At 44.2% G+C, this 21,893-nt stretch overlaps 2 protein-coding genes across 2 annotated transcripts in view; one reads left to right on the top strand and one right to left on the bottom strand.

The window, feature by feature from the left end:
- The window catches only part of RMDN2 (regulator of microtubule dynamics 2), a 141,164-nt gene extending 129,898 nt beyond the window's left edge, over positions 1-11,266 (top strand). The window contains exon 11 of the mRNA XM_011935955.1: positions 11,106-11,266. Coding sequence (XP_011791345.1) covers positions 11,106-11,114 — 9 coding nt within the window. The 3' untranslated portion in view covers positions 11,115-11,266. The remainder of the gene's footprint in view (positions 1-11,105) is intronic.
- Positions 11,267-11,733: 467 nt separating this feature from the next.
- Positions 11,734-21,012, bottom strand: LOC105507461 (cytochrome P450 1B1). Its single transcript, XM_011935953.1, has 3 exons — positions 19,884-21,012; positions 18,450-19,493; positions 11,734-15,422 (listed from the first exon to the last, which is right to left on the bottom strand). The coding sequence occupies exons 2-3, from the start codon at positions 19,490-19,492 to the stop codon at positions 14,834-14,836; spliced, it is 1,632 nt and encodes a 543-aa protein (XP_011791343.1). The 5' UTR covers position 19,493; positions 19,884-21,012; the 3' UTR covers positions 11,734-14,833.
- Positions 21,013-21,893: the final 881 nt, after the last annotated feature.

The raw sequence follows: 21,893 nt of genomic DNA, 5'->3' as shown, positions 1-21,893 counted from the left end.
AAAACCTCTCACTTAAATAGTTATTTTGGCAGACAAAGAGAGGCAGTAAACCTACCAAGAACTATTGATTGGTTGAATATTTTATTCAGATATTCGAGGAGTTTTATTGATCAATTTCCACTTGAAAACTTATCAGATTACTGTACTCACCTCATTCCTATGAACTATACTAGTAGATGCCCCACACTGTCAACACTAATGGCCAATGGGGCTAATCTTGACTTTGCTTGTGCACTTCTGCTTCCTTAAGTTGAATTCTGTTTATCTAGAATCATCTGGGTTTGTTTTATGAGTATTATTCCCAAAATTACATAATTTAATTAAATATCATGAAACATCAAATAATGCTGTGAAAATAAAGAGCTGCTGTATTGATGAACACAACGAAGATGAATGCTTTGGAAAGGCTCAATAAAGTTGACATGCTAAAAGTGTTTTACTGTTAAATTAGGCAACTATAAAACATTGGAGAAAATATTAGAACAATCTTAAAAATTCTACATTCAAACTGATCTGCAAGTATTTTTTAAATTTTTGCTCTACTTTAAATACACAGAAACTACACATCATAGGTGATGCATTATGGATATAGTTCTCTTAAAAAAATACACCCCAAATTCCAAAATGGAGATGCATGGTTAGGGACTAGAGTCTTACATCACAAGATTAATAAATGAATGCATTTTCTTCCATGTTTATTGTCTCCTCCCATGTGCTTTGTTGCTCCAGGGTTCAATTCTCTGTTTCTTTTGGGTCATTCTGTGGCTTGCAGCATGGCCACCTGCCCATTTATGGATTATCTTCTCTCTTCTCTACCACCTTTCTTAAGGAACATTGCTGCAGATTTGCCAGCCAGCTCCATGCAGTCAAACACCCAGTGCATGACTTTGGACACCTCACTACTGGACCATCCCTCCTCAAGCCCACACCTGATATAGAATATAGCACAGGACATGCTCCATAGGTAAGGGCTTTGCTCTTCTCAAACGGACAGGGGGACAAAGGGCTCTAAGTGTCCAACCAGGAAATTCTTTGGATATCATGTTATATTTCTAAAACATATTCAGAAAGTTACCAGAAATGTCTTATGTACCATAAATCATATTTTTTAGAAGAATAGTATATTATCAGTTTTCTATTGCAAGCATTGCTTATTATATCTCTATATGTCTCTCAAATCCACTCCTTCTTCTCTATTTCCTCAGTGAGGCCAGGACCAGGTCCACTTTCCCTCTTGCCTAGATGATTTCACAGCCATCCCCCCTTGATGATTTGCCTAGTTTCACTCCTTCTTCCCTCTAAGCCATTGTCACATCTTGCAGTCAAAGTTGCCATTCTAAAGCACTTGCCTGTTTTAATTCCTCCTGTGCAACCCACCCCAGGATCCTATGGGGAAAAAACCCAGACTCCTCAACCCAGCTTGTAGCCTTTGCAGCCTGCGTCAACCTACCTCCCCAACCTCCCCTCACCCTATATACACAGCTGACCTATCTGTTAAAATGTCTTTGGCTCTCAGAACCAGAAATAGAAAATCCTTACTCAACTGTGTCCTATAAAGGAGGAAATTAGATGCCTCTTTTTGGAGGAAAATCAGAAGTGTAGGAAGCTGTAAGTTGGTTTACTTAATGGCTTGATGACCCCATCAAAGACAAGATCTTTGCATCTTTTCATAGAGTCATTTTTGAAGTATCAGCTTGGTCCTCAGGTTAGCTCCCTTCATGACTACAAGATCACGGCAGGAGTCACATCCAGACGCAATAGCATTCGACAGGAGGATGCACCGTCTCTTACTTGTGTGTGTGTCTTTTAAAGAACAATGAAACCCCTCAAGCAGCCCTTCAATAGACTTTCCCCTTGCAACTCATTGGCTAGAATAGATGGCATGCCCCTCTCTAGGCCAATTACTCCAAGGGGAACAGGAATTTTATGATTGATTTAGGCTAGTCAGGATTTACTCTGAGCTGAGACAGAGTCATCTTCCCTAAAAACTGGATAACTGGAAAAAAATCAAGTCTCTGTTAACAAGTAGGGTGAAGGATATTGGGTAGACATTAACAGTACCTGCCACACTCCCTTACCCGAACACACACACAAATACACACACACACACTGCATGCGAACACATATGTGTGCTCCTCACCTCAACTGGATCATTGCCACCTCCAAGCGCATCACATTCATTCATTCAACAGATATTTTATTACTGAGCACATATGAGGGGGCAGCACTGTGCCAGGCACCAGGGATCCAGTGAGGAGCAGGTCCTTTCATCACTGAGGGCCTTGTCCAGGATCCTCTCATCCTCCCTCCCCGGTATTGTGTCTCTCTAGTCAACCCCTAAGCATCTAGGCCCAGCTCATAGGGCATCTCCTCTATGGAGCCTTTCCTAACCCTCATGTCCACACAATCTCTAGGAGAATTACGTATTTCTTAATCTTTGTTCCCAAAGCACTTCATGCACCAATTGTTACAACATCAATCACACTGCATTAGGGGCATGCCAGTGTGTCTCCTCAAACAGGAAATGAACACCTCTGAATCAGGGCATGTGTTTATTTTTATAACAGTTTTATCTTAGAATAGTATCTAGTAGTGCTTAACAATGCTTAGAGACATAATAGATGCTGAATAAATAATGGCCTGGATGATCTGAATATATATAAAACTATATTATACTTGATTTACTGTGTTCTGTAAGTAAGAATATATGATAATTCTCCCAAACTTATTTCAGGGTGTCCCATTTGACTAGATAAGAGGCTGAATTTTGTTTGATTAGTTGCATTCTTAGGCTACATGTAAGAATTGTGAAACTATGACATACCCCTAAATGATATAAAATGATGGAGACCCAATTAGGAAGGAGAAATTAATTAAGCAAGGGCTTTAAGTCCTGAAATTACAAGCCTTTTTCAATTTTGTTTTAGTTACGTTATTACACTGCATAGGTCTGATTTTTTCCTTCCATTTTTTTTTTTTTTTTTTTAGATGGTGTCTTGCTCTCTCCCCCAGGCTAGAGTGCAATGGCGCGATCTCGGCTCACTGCAAGCTCCACCTCCCAGGTTCACGCCATTCTCCTGCCTCAGCCTCCTGAGTAGCTGGGACTACAGGCGCCTGCCACCACGCCCGACTAATTTTTTTTGTATTTTTTAGTAGAGACTGGGTTTCACCATGTTAGCCAGCATGGTCTCCATCTCCTGACCTCATGATCCGCCCACCTCGGCCTCCCAAAGTGCTGGGACTACAGGCTTGAGCCACTGCGCCCAGCCTTTCCTTCCATTTAACTGCTGCTTTCCCTAGTCTATGCTAAAATGCCTCCACTTGCAATGTGGAATATTGCCTTTGTGAAAAATGCCTTTGACCTGTTCTGCTTCCTAGTGCCTTATTTGGGGTGTTAGCTTTGTGGGTTCATGTCTCTCTGTGAAGCAGCATCCGCTGTCCAGAGCTCTAGCACAGTCCAGGGCCATTCAAAACAGAGGTGAAAATGATGCACATAGAAGTGGTTTGCCAACCATAAAGTGCTTTAGAAACATGAAAAAGTTGTTACTATTATTAGTTGGTGCTGTGAGAAACAGATGGTGGAGACCAGGCCTGTAAGAGCCAGGTAGTAAATATTTCAGACTTTGCAGGCTGTGTGGTCTTTGTTACAGCTACCCAACTCTGCTGCTGTAGTACAAAAGCTGCCATAGGCATTACAGTAGTCAAATGAGTATGGCTGTGTTCCAACATACCTTTATTTATGGATACTGAAATTTTTATTTCATAAAATGTTCCTGTGTCATAAAATACGTTTCCTCTTTCGATTTCTTTCTACTATTTAAAAGTGTAAAAATAATGCATAGCTCACAAACTATGGAAAAAGGGTGGTGGACCAGATTTGGACCATGGGCTGTAGTTTGCTGACCTCTGCTGTAAACCACAGGAGATTCATCTTACCAAGATGTTGGTAGCCAATGGAGCCTAATATAGAAACCACTTTATCTGATGCGGTTTAAATCTATGTCCCTACCCGAATCTCATGTTCAATAGTAATCCCCAGTGTTGATGGTGGGGCATGGTGGGAGGTGATTGGATCATAGAGTGGAGTTCTCAGGAATGGTTCAGTACCATCCCCCTTGGTACTGTATAGTGAGTGGGTCCTCATGAGATCTGGTTGTTTAAAAGTATGTAGCACCTTCGCCCTCTCTCTTCTTTCTGCTCCAGCCACGTAAGAAGTGCCTGTTTCCCCTTTGCCTTCTGCCATGATTGTCAGTTTCCTGAGGCCTCCCCAGAAGCAGAAGCTGCTGCTATACTTTCTGTACAGCCTGCAGACCCGTGAACCAATTAAACCTCTTTGCTTTATAAATTACCCAGTCTCAGGTATTTCTTTATAGGACTGTGAGAACGGACTCATACACAGCCCATTGAGGCTATCTGAACAGTAGCAGAGTAACTACCCAGGAAAAATGTCCAACTCATAACAGCAGCATTAGAAAGCTACCTTAGCTCTTGAAAATTTAACTTTTTTTCTTTGGAAATAATTTTGCTCCTCACATGCCTTGTTCTTTTGACCTAAGTTTATTTTCCACTGGAGATGTTGGCTCCTCTGCCTATGGGAAAAAGCCACGTCAATGTGAGATAGCCCTGTGAGCTAGGGAAAGGGGTGAAGGAGCCCTGGGTGGAAAATCTCAGGTATCTGAATAATCACATTCAATCACTCATCATCCATTGGCAGAGCTCTTTAGGTCAAGCCTAAAGAGCTCTTTAGGTCAAGCTTTGCCGTGCAGGAAGAAGCAGCATGAGGGGAAGACCCTCTTTGAACTTTAATTCCCAGCCTTGGAAGGGAAGGCTTGCAGAAGCAACCATCCAGATTCTGTCTGCAGATGTGGAGTTTATATCCTGGGGACTGGAGTGGGGATAGAGACAGACAGCAAACCATCATCAAAATGTAAAGGTTATTTTATGTTCTATTAACAGGGAATAAATGTTTTATGTGTTGGGGCATAGGGAACAGAAAAAGAAGAGCAAGGTAGGCATGTCGAGGGAGCTTGCGGGGCAGACTAAGTATTAAACAGTGTGGTCAGAGGAGGCTTCATTAAAGACCTGAGAGATGAACTCAAGCTAGACTGATAGGGACTTGGGCAAAGAAAATGAGAAAGGTGCTGACCTCTGCAGAGCCAAGGGCAGGTCTGTATGATGACCTAAACTCCCCTATGCTCTGTCACAAAGAAAATGAACCCTGGCGGGGCACTGAAGAAGAAGGACAGGGTTTTGTGTGTGTGTGGTTTTTCGTTGTTGTTGGGGTATTTTTGTTTTTGAGACAGAGTCTCGCTCTGTTGCCCAGGCTGGAGTGAAGGGACTCGATCCCAGCTCACTGCAACCTCTGCCTCTCAGGTTCAAGCGATTTTCCTGCCTCAGCCTCCTGAGTATCTGGGACTACAGGCGCGTGCCACTATGCCTGGCTAATTTTTTTTTTTTTTTTTTTTAGTAGAGACGGGGTTTCACTGTGTTACCCAGGATGGTCTCGATCTCCTGACCTCGTGATCCACCAGTCTTGGCCTCCCGAAGTACTGGGATTACAGGCGTGAGCCACCATGCCCAAACATTTTGTTTTTTTATTAATAAAGCCTTGATAGATAGATGTTTGCAGAGCCGTCTCTTTAGAAATCAAAACAAGACAGCAGGCAGGCTTGCCCTGTTTTTACAGCAATCGTTCCTGGAAACCACATTGGAAAACACACAGTGAAAAGTCGACCTTATTCTTCCACCGCTTTGTCCAGCCTGTGTTTCCCCACTTTGTTCCTCGATGTCAGTACCAAGCTCTAGAATGCCAACTGGATTTGCTTGCGGGCTGTGGGAATTGCAGAAGCAGAGTCTCAAATTTAAATACTGATTGCTAGGATGCGCAGTAACAGAACAGAGGTGGCCCTTTGGCCTTCCTGAATGTGAGCAGGGAGAGTGACAGGGGAGGTGCAGAAAAGACAAACTCAGAGCATCCTGGGATTCACAAACATCCACCAGATCCAGTGGACAACAGCAGCTTTCAATACTGTGGGTATGGGAGCTGAGTGGTGCTCTCAAAGCTGATGTGACCTGACTTGTGGGGTCCAAAGGCCTAGATAATGGCCAAGGGCTGTGGGGTTAAACAATAAAGTTAGAGACAGCCAGGAAAGCATGCCGGCTACACAGCGCAACACCAGGGAAGGAGATCCCCCAAACAGAACACGAGGCTGCCTGCTTTTCTCAGCAACCCCACTGGGATGAGGGTGGAAACCCTTTTCAATCAGATATAATAAAACTTTGACTCAAAGGCTAGACATAGTCTAGAAAATGTTCCAAGAGAAGTTCCATCAAGTGCTTAAAAGAATCAGTGTGGAGTCCTTTGGTGCACATAAAATTAAAGAATCAGCAGGCCATTTAAAATTACATGTAAAGGCATTGTTGAAAAGTATGTTAGTTCCAAGAGCCTGTTCTCTGGTTATTCTTCAGGAGCAAATGAGTAGTCAGGGAAGCCTTCCTGAAGGAGGCAACACCAAGGAGTGGGCATTAAGGACAAGCGTCCTCTTACATCCTCCCCATGTGAAGGAAATGCAGGCCCTGAGGTGTCAGATTTGCTTCAGTTCTCCAAGGGGAACATGGCTAGGAATGAGCTCAGGAGTTAATGGCAGGGAATGGTCTGGACCCACCAATGCTATCAGCCAAGCCAGAAGCCAATGCTGATTATGGGCCAATGTCATCTGCCATGGAGTGCACTGAGATTATTTGACTTCAGACTGCCCTGATTTTGTGACCATAAAAATCAATTTAATGAATTGCAGTCATCTCTTTTTTAACGTAATTATATTATCTGATAACTCAGGGCCTGTATTTCCTTCACATGGGGAGGATGTAAGAAGCAGCTTGTCCTTAATGCCCACCTCTTGGTGTTGCCTCCTTCAGGAAGGCTTCCCTGACTACTCATTCTAAACAGTGCTCCTTCACACACAGTACACACACGCACACGCACACACATACACACCACTTATAATTAACTGAAATCTTATTTTCTCTCCTGCCACCCATCCCACTAGAATATCAGCTCCACGAGGTCAGGGCCTGGGTGCCTTGTTCATTAATATATCATCAGTGCCCTAAACAGTGTCTGCCTACTAACAGGTGCTCAATTAACACTTATGACATTGAATTAAAATTGCCTCGGCAGGGAGGTTCCGGCTGTTGCTCATCCCAAAGGCTTGTGTTCTGCCTCCTGTTCTGCCCTGAGAATCTGGCACTATTTTACCTCTCCTGCAAGGACTTCAGCACAGGCCATGATCCTTGTTCACACGTCTGGGCTTCACCTTCTTTGTTCAGTGTTGCCATCTCGTTTCCTTGTCTGCCAGCAGCTGCCGTGCTACCTGCCAACTTCAGTTCAGCTTCATTTAAGTTCATTTGCACCATTTCCCCATTAACATTTTTTTCCAATCACTTTTCATCACTTTTTGGTGTAGTTGTGTGAATTTTAACACATGTATACATCCATGTAACCACTGCCACAATCAGAAAACCTTGCAAAACTCCACCAGGCTATCCTTTTGTAGTACCCTCCCTCCCCTCTAACCCTTGACCACTGATCTACTCTTCATCACGACACTTTTGTCTCTGAGGCTGTCATAGCAATGGAATTGTACAGTGTGTAACCTTTTGAAGCTGACTTATTTTACTCAACATAATTCTCTTGAGATTCATTTGACTTGTGGTGTGTATCAATGGTTCATTCTTTTTTATTGCTGAGTAGTATTCCATTGCATGGATGTAGCAGATTTTTGTATAACTAATTGCCCTTTGAAGGAAATTCAGGTTGTTTTCAGTTTGAGGTCATGATGAATGCAGCTGCTGTAAACATTCATGTATAGCTTTTGTGTGAATGTGTTTTCATTTCTCTAGGATAAATACCCAGGAGGGGGGTCATACTGTAGCATTTTGCACTCCCCCAAGCAAGGTATGAAAGTTCCAGTAGTTTCACATCCTCCCCAGTACTTGGTATATATTATCAGTTTTGTCATTTTTCTAAAAATTTAGCGACTATGATAGGTTTGTAGTAGTATTTCACTGTGCTGCATTTCTTATGAAAAAAATTTAAAAATATATTCCATCATAGAAAACAACAGTGAATCCTGTTTGTGTGTGTGTATGTTTGTGTATATATATACATACATATATACATATATATGTATGAAATACACACAGTCATATGCAGAGATATGTACTAAATCATGTAAAATATATTGCATACTGTGAGGTTATGGTTTAAAAAATTGGAAGCCATTGAGTTGGCATTTCTGCTTTCTTCATAGTGACTAAGCAGAAACCCAAAAACCTTGAATAAGCTCAATTCACAACCACGGAGAAGAAACTGAGATTAGGGGCCAGGTGTGGTGGTTCATGCCTGTAATCCCAGCACTTTGGGAGGCCGAGGTGGGTGGATCAGGAGTTCAAGACTAGCCTGACCAACATGGTAAAACCCTGTGTCTACTAAAAATACAAAAATTAGCTGGACATGGTGGCACATGCCTGTAGTCCCAGCTACTCGGGAGGCTGAGACAGGAGAATCACTTGAACCTGGGAGGCAGAGGTTGCAGTGAGCTGCGATCGCACCACAGCACTCCAACCTGGGTGACAGAGCGAGACTCCGTCTCAAAAAAAAAAAAAAAAAAAAACAGGTTAGACTTCAAGGGTACCAATTGAAAACTGAGTCATGGAAAAGGTGAAGAGATCATCAGTGCTAAGAAGCAGGCTTGACAAACTCACTCCACTTTTTTCACCCGTGCTTCTGCATATACAGTATGGTTCCATAACAAAATTGTTGGGACTTAGTCCCTGCTTTTCAATGAATATACCATTGAATAGTGGAGATATAATGTAAACACAAATATGGCTATGGGAAGCATTGAAAAATGAGTGTAGATATCTTTTTCCTCGTTAAAAAAAAAATTCTATGTAATGCATCTCTCTCCCAAGAGGATATATTTCATTTAAAAATAAAGAGGTCATGCCATGTGTTGGTGGGGAAGTGGGTACAGCTTCCCCTCATGCACAGCTGATGGGAGGAGTGTGGACAGATTTGGCATTCTGGAGAAGATGCAATATTTAAATTACATACGTACTCACTTGTTGACCCAACACTTCTAATCATGGGTATGGCATACATTACAAAGTTTACATAGGAAGGCAAGGAAACACATACCAAGCTGGTCCTTGCTGCATCATTTAGGGACTCATAAAGTTGGAAGTTATCCAGGTATCTATTCCCAAGAGAGTGGATAGAGAAAATGTGGTGGATGAGTACCATGGAATACTAGGCAGCAGCTAGAAGCTATGGAATTACACAGGGATGGAGCTGAGAAAAGATTAAGCAACAGGATGAGATATGTACAACATAAAGTAAAACATATATATGCAAAACAATACAAATGTTGCTAGAACATGCAAACAAAAAGTGCACATTAAGCATATTGTAATACTTATCCATTGAGAGAGAGAGAAACAAACATAAGGAAACAGGAATAAATTAAAAAAAAAAAAAAAGAGGCTGGCTGATTTTTCAGGCTTGCTCAATGACTCTTAGCTTTGACCCAAAGGGATCTCAGTGCTGTTAGGCTTCTGCTGTATAACATTGTCTCACCTAAAGGGGCCTCAAGTGATTCAAAACTAGTTCTGGTAGGTCTAGTCATTCTGTTTGCAAAGGCAAGCTTCCCATCAAAAAGCTTATTTCGTGCCTTGGTTCCTCTCCCTCTGGCTGGTGCTCTGAGAGATGGAAGGGTTCTGATGAGCCACACACACCAACACCTAGTGGGATGTACCGCTATCAGACAAACAGGCCACGTACCAGGAAACTGGACCAGCCTAAGGACGGCCCTGGCTCCAGCAAGGATCCTTGGTCCAGACAGGTTCTAGGACAGAAGTTTTAGGATTATAAGACAAAGCATGACTGTTTGGTCGGTTTTTGGTTTTGCCTAAAGAACAATTTCAAGGGGCTTTTCTCAGAAGACAGCAGTGTGGTGAGGATTCCCGCACAATGTCAGTTACTCCCTGACTGTAGTGTGGAATGTGCCTTAGACAAAGGAAGTAAATTGCGAAACTCCCAGGATCTCATGGCCTAAAAAATAGACGGCCTACCCTGTAAATCCAAGCACAGGCACATTGGGAAGGGACAAACTAGGGTACAAAGATAATGAGCTTTGAATTAGTTCATCTCCAGGGAAAATCTGGATGAGAATACTTCTAAATCTATAATTTTGGCCCATTACTTTATTGCATCCCTCAGAAGACTGTTGGGCAATAATGCATTAGAGAGTTTAGCACAGTGATACAAAAATTGTAAGTACTCAACATATTTTAGTTCCATTTCTTCCCTCCATACCTGACACACATTGAAAAGTGTGCATGAAGAGCACAGCATTTGTCCTCAAACCTGTACGTTGCTTAGCAGAGGAGCTACAAGCATGAACAGTTACCTACAGCGTGTCCGTACCAGTGTAAACTAGATTATTTTCCTCCACAATTCCAAGTTAAAAAAATTTGCTTTTGAATGTATTTGAATATATTTAATTTTTGTCTTCTTTCCTTTTCCCTTTCTGAGATTTATAACTAACAGACTGAAACGGGAGAGTAGAGAGCATGTGAGAGTCACTGAGCCAAAAACCAGAGAGTTAACAGTCAGTTAACTTCTGTTGCACTGGTGCAGAAAAATAGACTGGCTCTGAGGTTGAAGAAACAGCCTCTGTGAGTTTGCAACAACCACGCCTGTCTTACGTCCAAAGCTGCATTCATTTCCCACCCTGTACTCCGCTCTTATACTCTATTGGATTGATTGGGTAGAATCCAACTCTCCTTGACAGTTTTGCAAAAACTGGCCCCAGTTATAATTATTTAAAGGAATCTTTTTCCCACGAAAATATTTCCTTCACTTTTTCTGAACTGTTCTGACATTTCCAAGATCCTACTGTCATACTTCTGGAAAACTAGTGAGTATTATCTTAAACCACTTCATAGCCATACCTTCTGGCTGCTAAAGTGAGGTTCCCAAGCCAAAGTATCAATGCCATTGTGTGCAATTTTTACTTCTTTTCCTGTTTTCACAGTAATAGGAGCTGTAGTCTGGAAGACAAAGAGCCTTTGGTACCGCAAGCCCTGTCATCTGTGAGTGTGGTGCAGGGAAAGCCTAGAGATTCATGACCTAGGCCCTGTGAAGTCAAGTCTTTTTACCAAGTAAAAAGATTGGCAATAAAATATTTCCACATAGTACATGACAGAATACTTGTACCCATCTTATTTTATTGGACATTAACTGCGCTCATTAAGGCACATGTACCTTTAAAAAAGTTAAGGAAGAAAATACTCAGAGAAAGGACTGGTGTGCAGCTGAGGAAGGAAAATGTGTACTGCATTCTTTAGATGAAGCAGAAATCGATCAGCAACTTAAAGTCGCAATCTATTCAATCTTTCAACATTGCAAATTAATTCTCATTTGGCTTGATTGTTTGCATTGAAATGTAACTTCCATGTTGGTTCTTAGAAATTCAAAAATACAGAGATTAGAAATTTGGTTGATGAAAACCTACAGGAACAAAAAGCATGCAGCCTCGGCCTGAAATGTAGAATGGACAAATAAAATGTTTACAGTGCAATATTTTAATTGAATAATCCATAGCAACAGTTGATATAAAGTGATGCATTAGACTATATTTGCTACAACATAAAATGAAACTTTGTAACAAGATTATGAAAGTGATTTTTATTATTTTGGTAATGGTGTCCCAGTATAAGTAATGAGATACAATTTTTGTTTTAATTTGGTATATCAAACAGTAAAAGCTATATATAAATGTTGTTTCCCCAGAATGTATTTTGGTTACAACTATGCATCATAGCTATTATGCACATACTAAAAGCATTCATGATAAAGTACAAAAATAAGAAAAGATTAAATAAGAAGGTATCCTTGAGTTATAAATGTCTACTAAAGTATACCTTTTAATCACACAGTTGTGTCGCAGCTAAAAACACACAAATTAACACATACTGCTATGCAACTATTTGATCTAACATAGATCTACTAGAAAAATATTAAGGCTGTAGTAACACTTCACAGGTAAAGGCTAAGTTCTGGGACATGAAAGCTTTTAGAAAAGTCACAAAACAAATCTGAGACATCTTTTTGTTTTGGAAAAAAGCAATTTTCTTACAGAGTCAAAGCTTTGACATACAAATGAAGCATTTAATAAACATTCTACTTTAACTATTGCAATAACGAGTAAAACTTCTGACTTTAATGGTGGTCAGCAAATACATTCTCTCTCCTGTAGAAATACAATGAGGCTTTCTGATTAAAGCAGTAATCTTATTTCTCCAGCCTCCAAATTCAGTTATTTTTATTCGTTTTTTGTTTCCTTTCCTTTCTTTAACTAGGTTATAAACATACTAAATAAGCCAGGTAACCTCCAAGCACCTTACTTTCTTCTATACAAACATAGCTTTCGTTTTGCCGCAAGCATCTGATGACGACTGGGCCTACATACATAAAAACAGATTGCAGCACATCTGGACCTGGTTGACGTAATGAGGCATTCAGATTGGTTCATGATTAGTTTTGCTGCTATACATTTCCCAGTCTAAGCCCAAATTCACTGTCTAAGCCTTGCTGGGGCATAATACTTTGGAATGGCAAGTGCCAAAAAATTTAAATGTATTGGGCAAGCCTGATTTCTGTAGTTGACTTTAATGCCTTTAAAAATACTGGCATGATTTTTTATATTCAATAAGTATCGCTATGAAATTTTAAAATAAAATTACATGAAATTTTATAATATTCCAAACCACAACACAGATCTGCTATGTTGTAGACTTTTTTAATAGCCTATTTGAGATTTAACTCTGCTACGCCAAACATCTTTTTTCTAAATGTTCATGCTTTGAATTTTGTGCTCCAAATTAATTAATTAGGAATGAGTGGGAAAATGTTTAACTATCTTTCCTTCTTCTCAGTCTTTCTCTCTTTTCTCTTACCATCACCCACCCCCCAACACACATACACACAACTATCATAAACTCCCTTTTTTAAAATTTTGGTACAAAGATTCCAAAAAGCTAAACAAAATGTAATAATCACTTAGCACTTAGGACACTGTAGAACTTCCTTTGGAAGTTTAATTGCAATGAAATTTAAAACTTGAGACTTCAGTTGACTTTTCTAAATGTTAATGCATACATTTCATTTGAGCTTTATGCTTTCCCAGCTACCAAAGTAACTGCCATCTTAAAAAACACAACTGACCTCACCTCCACAGTCTTTTCCAAACAGCTTCCAAGACTATCTTCTGATTCTGACTTTCCACAAAGCAGACATTAATGCTAACTTTCAAAAAATCATCTAGAAGAGAAACTTGGTCAGTTGTAATGGGAGTTCTGTCCCCAACTCTTGTCACTTCGTAAAAAGAACATCCAGGTAATTCATGGCATTTTCCATTATTCATTGGGCAGACACAGCTTAGATTTCTCTGCCTTCCACAGGGTAATGGTCAGATTTCCACTAACTTCAACTGGAAATCGATAATCAGAATGGTTTTAAAATTTAGTTAAAATTTAAGTATGCCATGAACTTGGAATTTTAACATATTAACTAGGTTATTTTCAAAACGAGATTCTGTATTATAATAGAATTTTAATAAAGACTTTATAAAAAGAAGAACACATCTTAGGATCTGATTTTGAGATTTGCCAAAATTTGGGTGAAGAAGAGACCCTGCTTCATTTCCATGTCAAAAATAGGTGGTTGATTTAATCAAGCTCATTTTTAGCACACTTGGTTGCATTGGTTGTACTTTTCAATTTGCAATATTATGCAAGACATATATTATTCAACCTTTTCCTGAACAAGATAATACTAATATACTGCTTATGGGCAATTAAGTAGTATATTGCATACTATTTGGTGACTTTTTTTTTTAACCTATGAGACTTATGAAATCAGTACATTACAGTCACATAATTTAAAGCTTGGCTGGACTGGTTATCTTTTTTTTTTTTTCTTTGCTCATAATTGAAAATCTGTACTTTGGCAAGCAAGAGAGGTACAACGTCAGCTTGGAGTTTTACAGTTTAACAATGTATACTTTAAAATTCATGATAAATCATGGAACCCCCACTATACTCACTAATTCAACTATTGATTTCTTTTTGAGCAACTGACTTTATGATCCATCCTTAAAAGTAAGGAAGTATACCAGGAGGCAAAAGGATAAATCTGCCCATAAATACTGGAGTCTAAGCTATTTTCCTGAAAAGGTGAGAAGGAAATTTCTGGTCTTTATCTTTTCCCTTATCACCTTCAATCACACACCTTACACTGAAATTACTTGTGTCTGTCTCTTCAACAATATATTCTGAAACTTTGTTTAATATACTTTTTGTCTATTTCTGCATATGGGAGACCAATCTTGTATTCTCACCAAAAATGGCCTGGTTACCTACTTCTTCATTCAATAGTTTCGTGTAAGCGTTTGGGTGTATGTGTCTATATGTGCGTTTTAACTCCAAAGAATACTACCTTTAGAAATAACCAAGATGCAGTATATATATAATAATTCATTGGACCCTTTAAGTCTTCGACTCAAAAAAATCTCCCAGAATCTCCTGTATAGCCTACTACTCATGAAGAACCACTGGGTATGGAGCACACCTCACCTGACGAACAGTTGATTTATGCTCACCCTCAAGGCTAATTGAGAAGCAGCACAAAAGAGGAACTAGAAAAAAACTGAATTTTACTCCCATCTCCGAAGATGTATTTCTAAAATTTGAGTTTGCCTCTTGCTTCTTATTGGCAAGTTTCCTCAGCTTGTAACTTTTGGACAGCACTATCAAGGAGCTCCATGGACTCTCTGAGAGTGACATTGACTTTAAATGGCTTGGGTTTAATGGTCAGACCATAACTGAAATTCATTTTCGCAGGCTCATTTGCGTTGGCCCTGAAATTGCACTGGTGAGCCAGGATGGAGATGAAGAGAAAAAGCTGCATCTTAGACAGTTCTTCGCCGATGCACCGCCTTTTGCCCACTGAAAAAATCATCACTTTGCTGGTCAGGTCCTTGTTGATGAGGCCATCCTTGTCCAAGAATCGAGCTGGATCAAAGTTCTCTGGGTTAGGCCACTTCACTGGGTCATGATTCACAGACCACTGGTTGACAAAAATCACGGTGTCCTTGGGAATGTGGTAGCCCAAGACAGAGGTGTTGGCATTGGTGGCATGAGGAATGGTGACAGGCACAAAGCTGGAGAAGCGCATGGCTTCATAAAGGAAGGCCAGGACATAAGGCAGGTTGGGCTGGTCATCCATACAAGGTAGACGGTCCCTCCCCACGACCTGATCCAATTCTGCCTGCACTCGAGCCTGCACATCAGGATACCTGTTTGGTGTTTAATGTGGAGGGAGAAAAGCAAGTGACCAAAATTCTTATTTCATCTAGAAAGCACATTATAAATTAATTTTAATTCCACGTTTCCTTAAATAGGCTATCTAGCTCAGTGACTAAATTAATATTTCTGGGAAAAAAAAATCTAAAACAGCTTCCTAATTTCTCACTAAATTACAAGATGGACTTTAGGAATTATATTTCCTGTAATAGGCCTTGCATGATTAACACTCTCTTTCCCATTATAAGTCAAAAAACTCTAAGTTTTCCCAGCCTCAAAAAGCACAGTAGTAGATAAGGCCAACTTTTCCATTAGGTACTGCAGGGACAGTGCCTAGGGCCCACAACACTTTTTAGGGGCCCATGAAAATAGTTTTGTCTTTTACAATCTTCAGACCTAAAAAAACTCACTTTTAGGTAGAAGAAAATATTTTCATACCTCATTTAATGTATTCATCTTTATATCAGGGTAGTCATAAAATTTAAATTTTTAATTTTTTTATGGTGTAAGGAATCTACAAAGGCAAAAGCACCCAGGGCCCACAAAAGTTAAAATGTGAAAGTAAATTTTTTTTCCTCCCTCATTTCCCTGGAGAATTCCAACAGACATGCTGTTCTCATTTTATACAAAGATAATTGGTGTCCTGATGGATAAAGCTACATACTGTATTTTTTAAATTTAAAAGCCAATTCCTAATGTTCATAAGATTATGGTACAAACTGTAATACTTACTGTTGATGATGCAAACTGATACAATCTTTTTAAAAAACAAAATCTTAGTACAAGGCAAGAGACATGAGGATAACCTCTTCCCACCTCATTTTAAACCCAGCAATCCATGCCCAGAAATGTATTTTCAGAAAATAATTTAAGAGGTACACAAATATAGGTCCACAACAGGACCTAAAATTCTAAAAATTAGCCAGACATGGTGGTACACACCTGTAGCCCCAGCTACCTGCCAGACAGCGGCAGGAGAACTGCTTGAGCCTAGGAGTTTGGGACCAGCCTGGGCAACATAGTGAGACCCTGTCTCTAAGGTAAGTAAATACATAAAATTAAAATAAAAATTTAAAAAATGCAATCAAGGCCAATGATCAACGTAAAAGTTCAATAAATGATTATATATAAATATACATTATCATGGCAAAATACTATGTAGTCATCAAAAATTACCAAAATAAATATTAAAAGATTAGAAATGTCCACTACCTTAAGTCAAAGTGTTAGAAGTCAAAAAACATGTAACTGATTCTTTGCAACTCCGAAAAAAAATGTATACACATATGTGATGAAATGGAGAGTTATTTTTAAAATCGCTTCTTCAACGTTATATTGCAGGAGTCTGCCGACTTTTTTCATAGAAACATGTATGATGGGGAGAGCCAGATAGTATCTATTTTGGACTTTGTGAACCAAACCCTCTTTGTTGCACTACTCCGCTCTGCCCTGTGTTGTAGAGTGAACGCAGCCATAAACAATGTATAAGTGAACGGGCATGACTGCTTCAATAAAACGTATATACAAAAAGAGATCGTGTAATTTGCCAAGCCCTGTCATACTGTCTTTTCACTAAAAAGGAAAAAGAAGTATCAGCATATTGAATTGAAAGTGACCCCCACATCGTTTTATTTCTCTTTGCCGCCTAATTGGAGTACTCGGAGAACTACTGTGGTTCTGATGAAAAAGGCCGTTTCAAACGTTAAAATGCCTATCTGGGGATGCACAAAAATCTATGGATCCTATTCTGGGATTTCCTTTTTCCTGATCTCTGGCTGACTTTTCTTTATTCTATTTCTGCCTCTCCCTCACCCACCATGGGTGCTTCTATGGTTTTAATACTAAAAAGCCATTTTAAGTATAAACTTTTAATTTGTGAAGGTAGCTGTACAGTATCTAAGGAAATACAGACTGCAGTGGATTTGAATAAGAAAACAGCATTCTCTACCTTCCAAACACCTTACTGCGGCGCCTGCAGATTCAGCATCTCCAACTGCTCACTTGTGCGCCAAGAAATGACACAACCAGGATTTCTGGTCTCTTCGGCAATCAAGATTTGCCTTGCGAAACATTTGCCCCTACGGGTACTGTTTCCAGAGTAAATACTACAGGCCCCCCAGTTAAATATGGATTTCAGATTAACAGGGGCTAATCTTTTAGTGTAAGTATTCCCGTGTAAAACTTACTTTTCTTTTGCCAAATCTGGCAACCCGACACCAGGAACCTATTGAATCCGTGGGTGTCGGAGCTTAGTAGAGACCAACGTGGGCATCAGGGGATCCGCTAACCAAGTCGAGCGCAGGGGCCAGAAAGGTCTGCAGGCGCCTCCTGGATATCCCATCTGCCTTTCTGGATGCTACTCTGCACTTGTAAAAGTGATTGTCTTCTACCCCGGCGTTTCTCAAACTCCTAGCGCGCAGGTTTTATAAACCTAGCACTGCCCGCTAGTTGTGGCCACCTTCTGAAAGCTTCTGTGCGGGTTACAGAAGCCCGGGCTCCATGGGCTTCCTTGGCCTGGAACAAAGCCCTGACGGGCGGCCCGCTTTTAGCGCCAGGGCTGGGCGGCCTCGGATCCACGCCGAGAACGAGCCGAGGAGAGGCTGCTGTGTTTAACATATTTATGGCGTTACCCTTTCTTTCGGAACTATTCCAGTTCTGCTTGTACTGCGCCAGGGAGAGAGATATCAGGGCTCATCTCCAGGCACTTAAAAACTCTTGTTTTTCCGGGGAGTGGAGGGGTCTTGCAAATGTGTTCTCACTCGCAAGCAGGGGAGGGGAGGATAGAGACAGGACAGGAGCTGCGGAGGGGTCGGGGCACCGCTGGGTGGGGCGCGTGCGCGTGTCTCAGCCCTCACTGTGTGTCCCTTGGTCGTCTCTTTCCCGACGCGATCTTGGTTTTTGAGGGGTGGGGACCTGGAGCGAAACACCCGGGGCGCTGCTTGCAAACTCAGCATATTCTGTCTCTACTCCGCCTTTTTCAGAGGAGAAAAGACCTGGCCCACACCTCCCAGAGGCTTTACCTGATGAAGAGGAGGAGCAGCCACTGCAGCGCGGTGGACAGGGTGTCCTGACTGGCGCCGAAGATGTCAGTGACAGTGGCCGGCACGTTCTCCAAATCCAGTCGCGCGCCACCATCGTCCGAGTCCCTGGCCGCCTTCTTTTCCGCAGAGAGGATAAAGGCGTCCATCATGTCGCGGGGGGCGGCCCCGGGCCGAAGGCTTTCACAGTGCCTCAAGAATTTGTCCAGGACGAAGTTGCTGAAGTTGCGGTTGATCTGCTCGAATTCGCGGAAGGCGGTGCGCATCGGGTTGGGGAAGTACTGCAGCCAGGGCATCACATCCACCAGGCTGCCCGCGCCCACCGTGCGCCCAAACTCCTCGTTGTGGCTGAGCAGCTCACGGAACTCGGGGTCGTCCTGGCTGTAGCGGCAGCCGAAACACACGGCACTCATGACATTGGCCACGGCCACGATGGTCAGTGGCCTCGGGTCGAGGAAGGCGCCGTCCTCGCTGCCGCGCACCAGCAACGCCACCAGCTCGCGCGCCTCGCTCAGCACATGGCCCTCGAGGACTTGGCGGCTGCGCAGCTGGCGCGTGGAGAAGTTGCGCATCGTGCTGTGGGCTGCGCGCCGCTGCACCTTCCAGTGCTCCGAGTAGTGGCCAAAAGCCATGCTGCGGCCGCCGGAAATCACACGGAAGGAGGCAAAGGACGGCCGGTCGGCGAAGGCCGAGCCCTGCTGCACCAGGGCCTGGTGGATGGCGCGCTCGCCATTCAGCACCACTATGGGGCAGCTGCCCAGGCGGATCTGGAAGACGTCGCCGTAGCGCCGCGCCAGGCGCGCGAACGAGAGGTGAGGCGCCTGGCCCACCGCCGCCGCGTTTCCGATCAGTGGCCAAGCAAACGGGCCCGGGGGCGTGGACCCGAGCTGCCGCCTCCGCTGCCTCAGCAGCCACTGGCCCACATGCACAGCGGCCAGCACCGACAGGAGTAGCAGGAGCGTGGTCTGCTGGGTGGACAGCAGGTTTAGAGGCCAAAGGTCCTTCGGGCTGAGGCTGGTGCCCATGCTGGGGACAGAAAGGAGAAGGCGTGACACTCAGGGGTGCAGAGACAGGAGCGGGCGCCCCACGCCCCTACCCCCGCCTCGGGGGACTGAGTGCCGTTGGGTGGAGAGGTCGGAGCTGACTCTCTGGAGAAATTGCCAAAAACACCTCTTCCCATCCCCAACCCAGTCTCCCTTGGAGAAGAGAAGGGGCGTGTTTCCATCTCGCTGTAACCCAGCGCCAACCTCTTCCCCTCCCCGCAAGGTGTGTAACGGTTCCTGCAATTTGGGGACAACGCTGCGGGCATCGAGGCGGTGGCGCTTGATTTCCTTTAAAGTGCCTACCACGCCATTCCCTACCTGCAAGAATCCACCTGAAGAGGTCGCGGGGCAGCGGCTCCGCAGACGGACTGACCTGCGGGGAGGTGCGGTTTCCAGTGGCGCGGGACAACCGGCTTCGAGAAGGAACTGGGACGTTTGCCTAGGGTAAGACGTCAGCAGGAACCCGCAGGCCCGCCCTGGACACCTGCTGCCCCTATTGGGAGCATTAACTCCCACTCGAGTCTCTTGGCGTCGTCAGTGCCAGGAGCGCTTGAATTGGGATGGAGACGGAGAAAGGTGCCTCGCTCGCCGAGCCCCGCTGCACCTGGGGACCTGGTAAAGTCGACGTTTCCTCACAGCGCTGGGATTGAGACTGGGGGTCGGTGAGTGGCGTCAATTCCCACGCCTTTGCGGCTCTCACAGCTGGCGTCGCAGAAGCGCTCGCTCCCACCTCAAGAGTCAAAGCGCGCCATCCCGCTCCCCCGGGTTTTAAGGAGGGCAGCGCGACCTGGCGGGGCGGGGCCTGCGGGGGGCGGGGCGCGCCGTACACCACGCCGCTTTGACCCGGACTCTCGTCGGGGCGCACCGGCTGGCCTCGGAGCTCTACTAGCAGGCTTTCCTGGGAGCGGAGGTGCCCATGTTTCCATTGTGCGGTAACCGCTCTTCATCACAGCCACCTCCAATCGAGGCTCCACAGTGTCCCCAGAACCGCGCTCGGGACCACCTGCCCCTGCCGGTGCTCTAGACGTGGGAGCGCGCCCCGCCCCCAGCGCACGACCTCCCTTCCCTCTCCAGGTCTTGAGCTTGCTTCCCGGAAAGCCAGTGTAGTGGCAGCGGTTTGCCTCACAGCGCCCTGCCTCAGAGCGCCCCTGGTTTGTTGTTGTTTAAATTTTATCTTAGGTTCTCGCAAACGAATTGCCACCTCAGTGGAGGCTCTTTGGCGTGCAAAGTTTTTTCCAGTTTTTGCGGCGAGATTGGTAAAAGTAGCCGCTCCCCCGCCCCGGGGCCCGGACAGTGTTTAGGAACACAAAGGCTCCTGGGGCTGCGCTGACGCTGAGATTTCCCGCGTAGAGGCCACTCCAGGTGGCGCCGCCCGCTGGAGGGCTCGGGGCCGCCCAAGCTGCGACGGAAGCCGTTGGCGCAGGGCGGGGAGCCAAGTTGGGGTGACTGCGGGGGGGGTTGGGGGAGCTAGCGGGGCGGATCCGAGCGGGGCGGAGGGTGGCTAGAGGAGGCAAATCGCGTTCCGGCAAACCTTATCGGGTTGAAAAGTTTCTGCTGTCGCCTCCCCCTTGCGTGCGGAGCTGGGCTTTGCGTGCGCCGCTTCTGGAAAGTCGGCTCCAGTCATATCCCTGGGCGCTGCCTGCGGCTGCCCCTCCCGCGCTTCTCACGGCACCTGACACGCAGAGGCGGCGGCCGAGGGTGGGGTGCCGGCCGCCACCACCCTTGGCGTGGGGTGCAGGCCGCCACCACCCTCGGCTGCGCACGCACGGTCGCGCCTGCCAGGCCAGCGAGGCGGACGCTTGGGCCACCACCCGCAGGCCGTGCCCGGGCGCGCATCGCGACCTCGCCGCTCACCCGCGGCTCTGTGGTCTTCCTGAGCGCGTGTGCGGTCGCGAAAGGGGCGCTCACTTTAAAAGGGAAGCCGGAGGCGCTCGGGCGGGGGTGGCTTCCCCCGCCCGGCGCTCCCTTTCCTACGTGTTGATGCATAGAATTTTCAGGACAGCTAAGAGAGCAAGGACTTCACGAGGCGGGGGGAAGGGCGAACTCGAGGGAAGTGAAGTGTATCTAGTTAACCAGGTAGGAATTGTGCTGGCTTCATCAAAGGATAAATATAAAAGTGGTGGGTTCACCACGGACAACCCTGCGCTTTGAGTTCCACCCGCGCTGCGAATCTTGTGCTATGATTGACCTGTTTTACAGATGAATAAACTGGTGTTCAGAGAGGTTGCGTGATTTAACCCAGGTCACGCAGCTATCAAGAAGTGGAGTCAGGGCTTAAAGCCACGAAGTCCCACTCTAAAGCCTTCACATAAGTTTCCACGTAAGAAAATTGCAGATAAGAGACCCAAATGCCTTTTTTCCTGCCTTCCTTAAAAAACAACAA

Source organism: Colobus angolensis, unplaced genomic scaffold (genome assembly GCF_000951035.1).
Source record: "Colobus angolensis palliatus isolate OR3802 unplaced genomic scaffold, Cang.pa_1.0 Scaffold15, whole genome shotgun sequence".
NCBI lineage: Eukaryota > Metazoa > Chordata > Mammalia > Primates > Cercopithecidae > Colobus > Colobus angolensis.
This window is presented reverse-complemented; position numbering and strand designations above follow the sequence as displayed.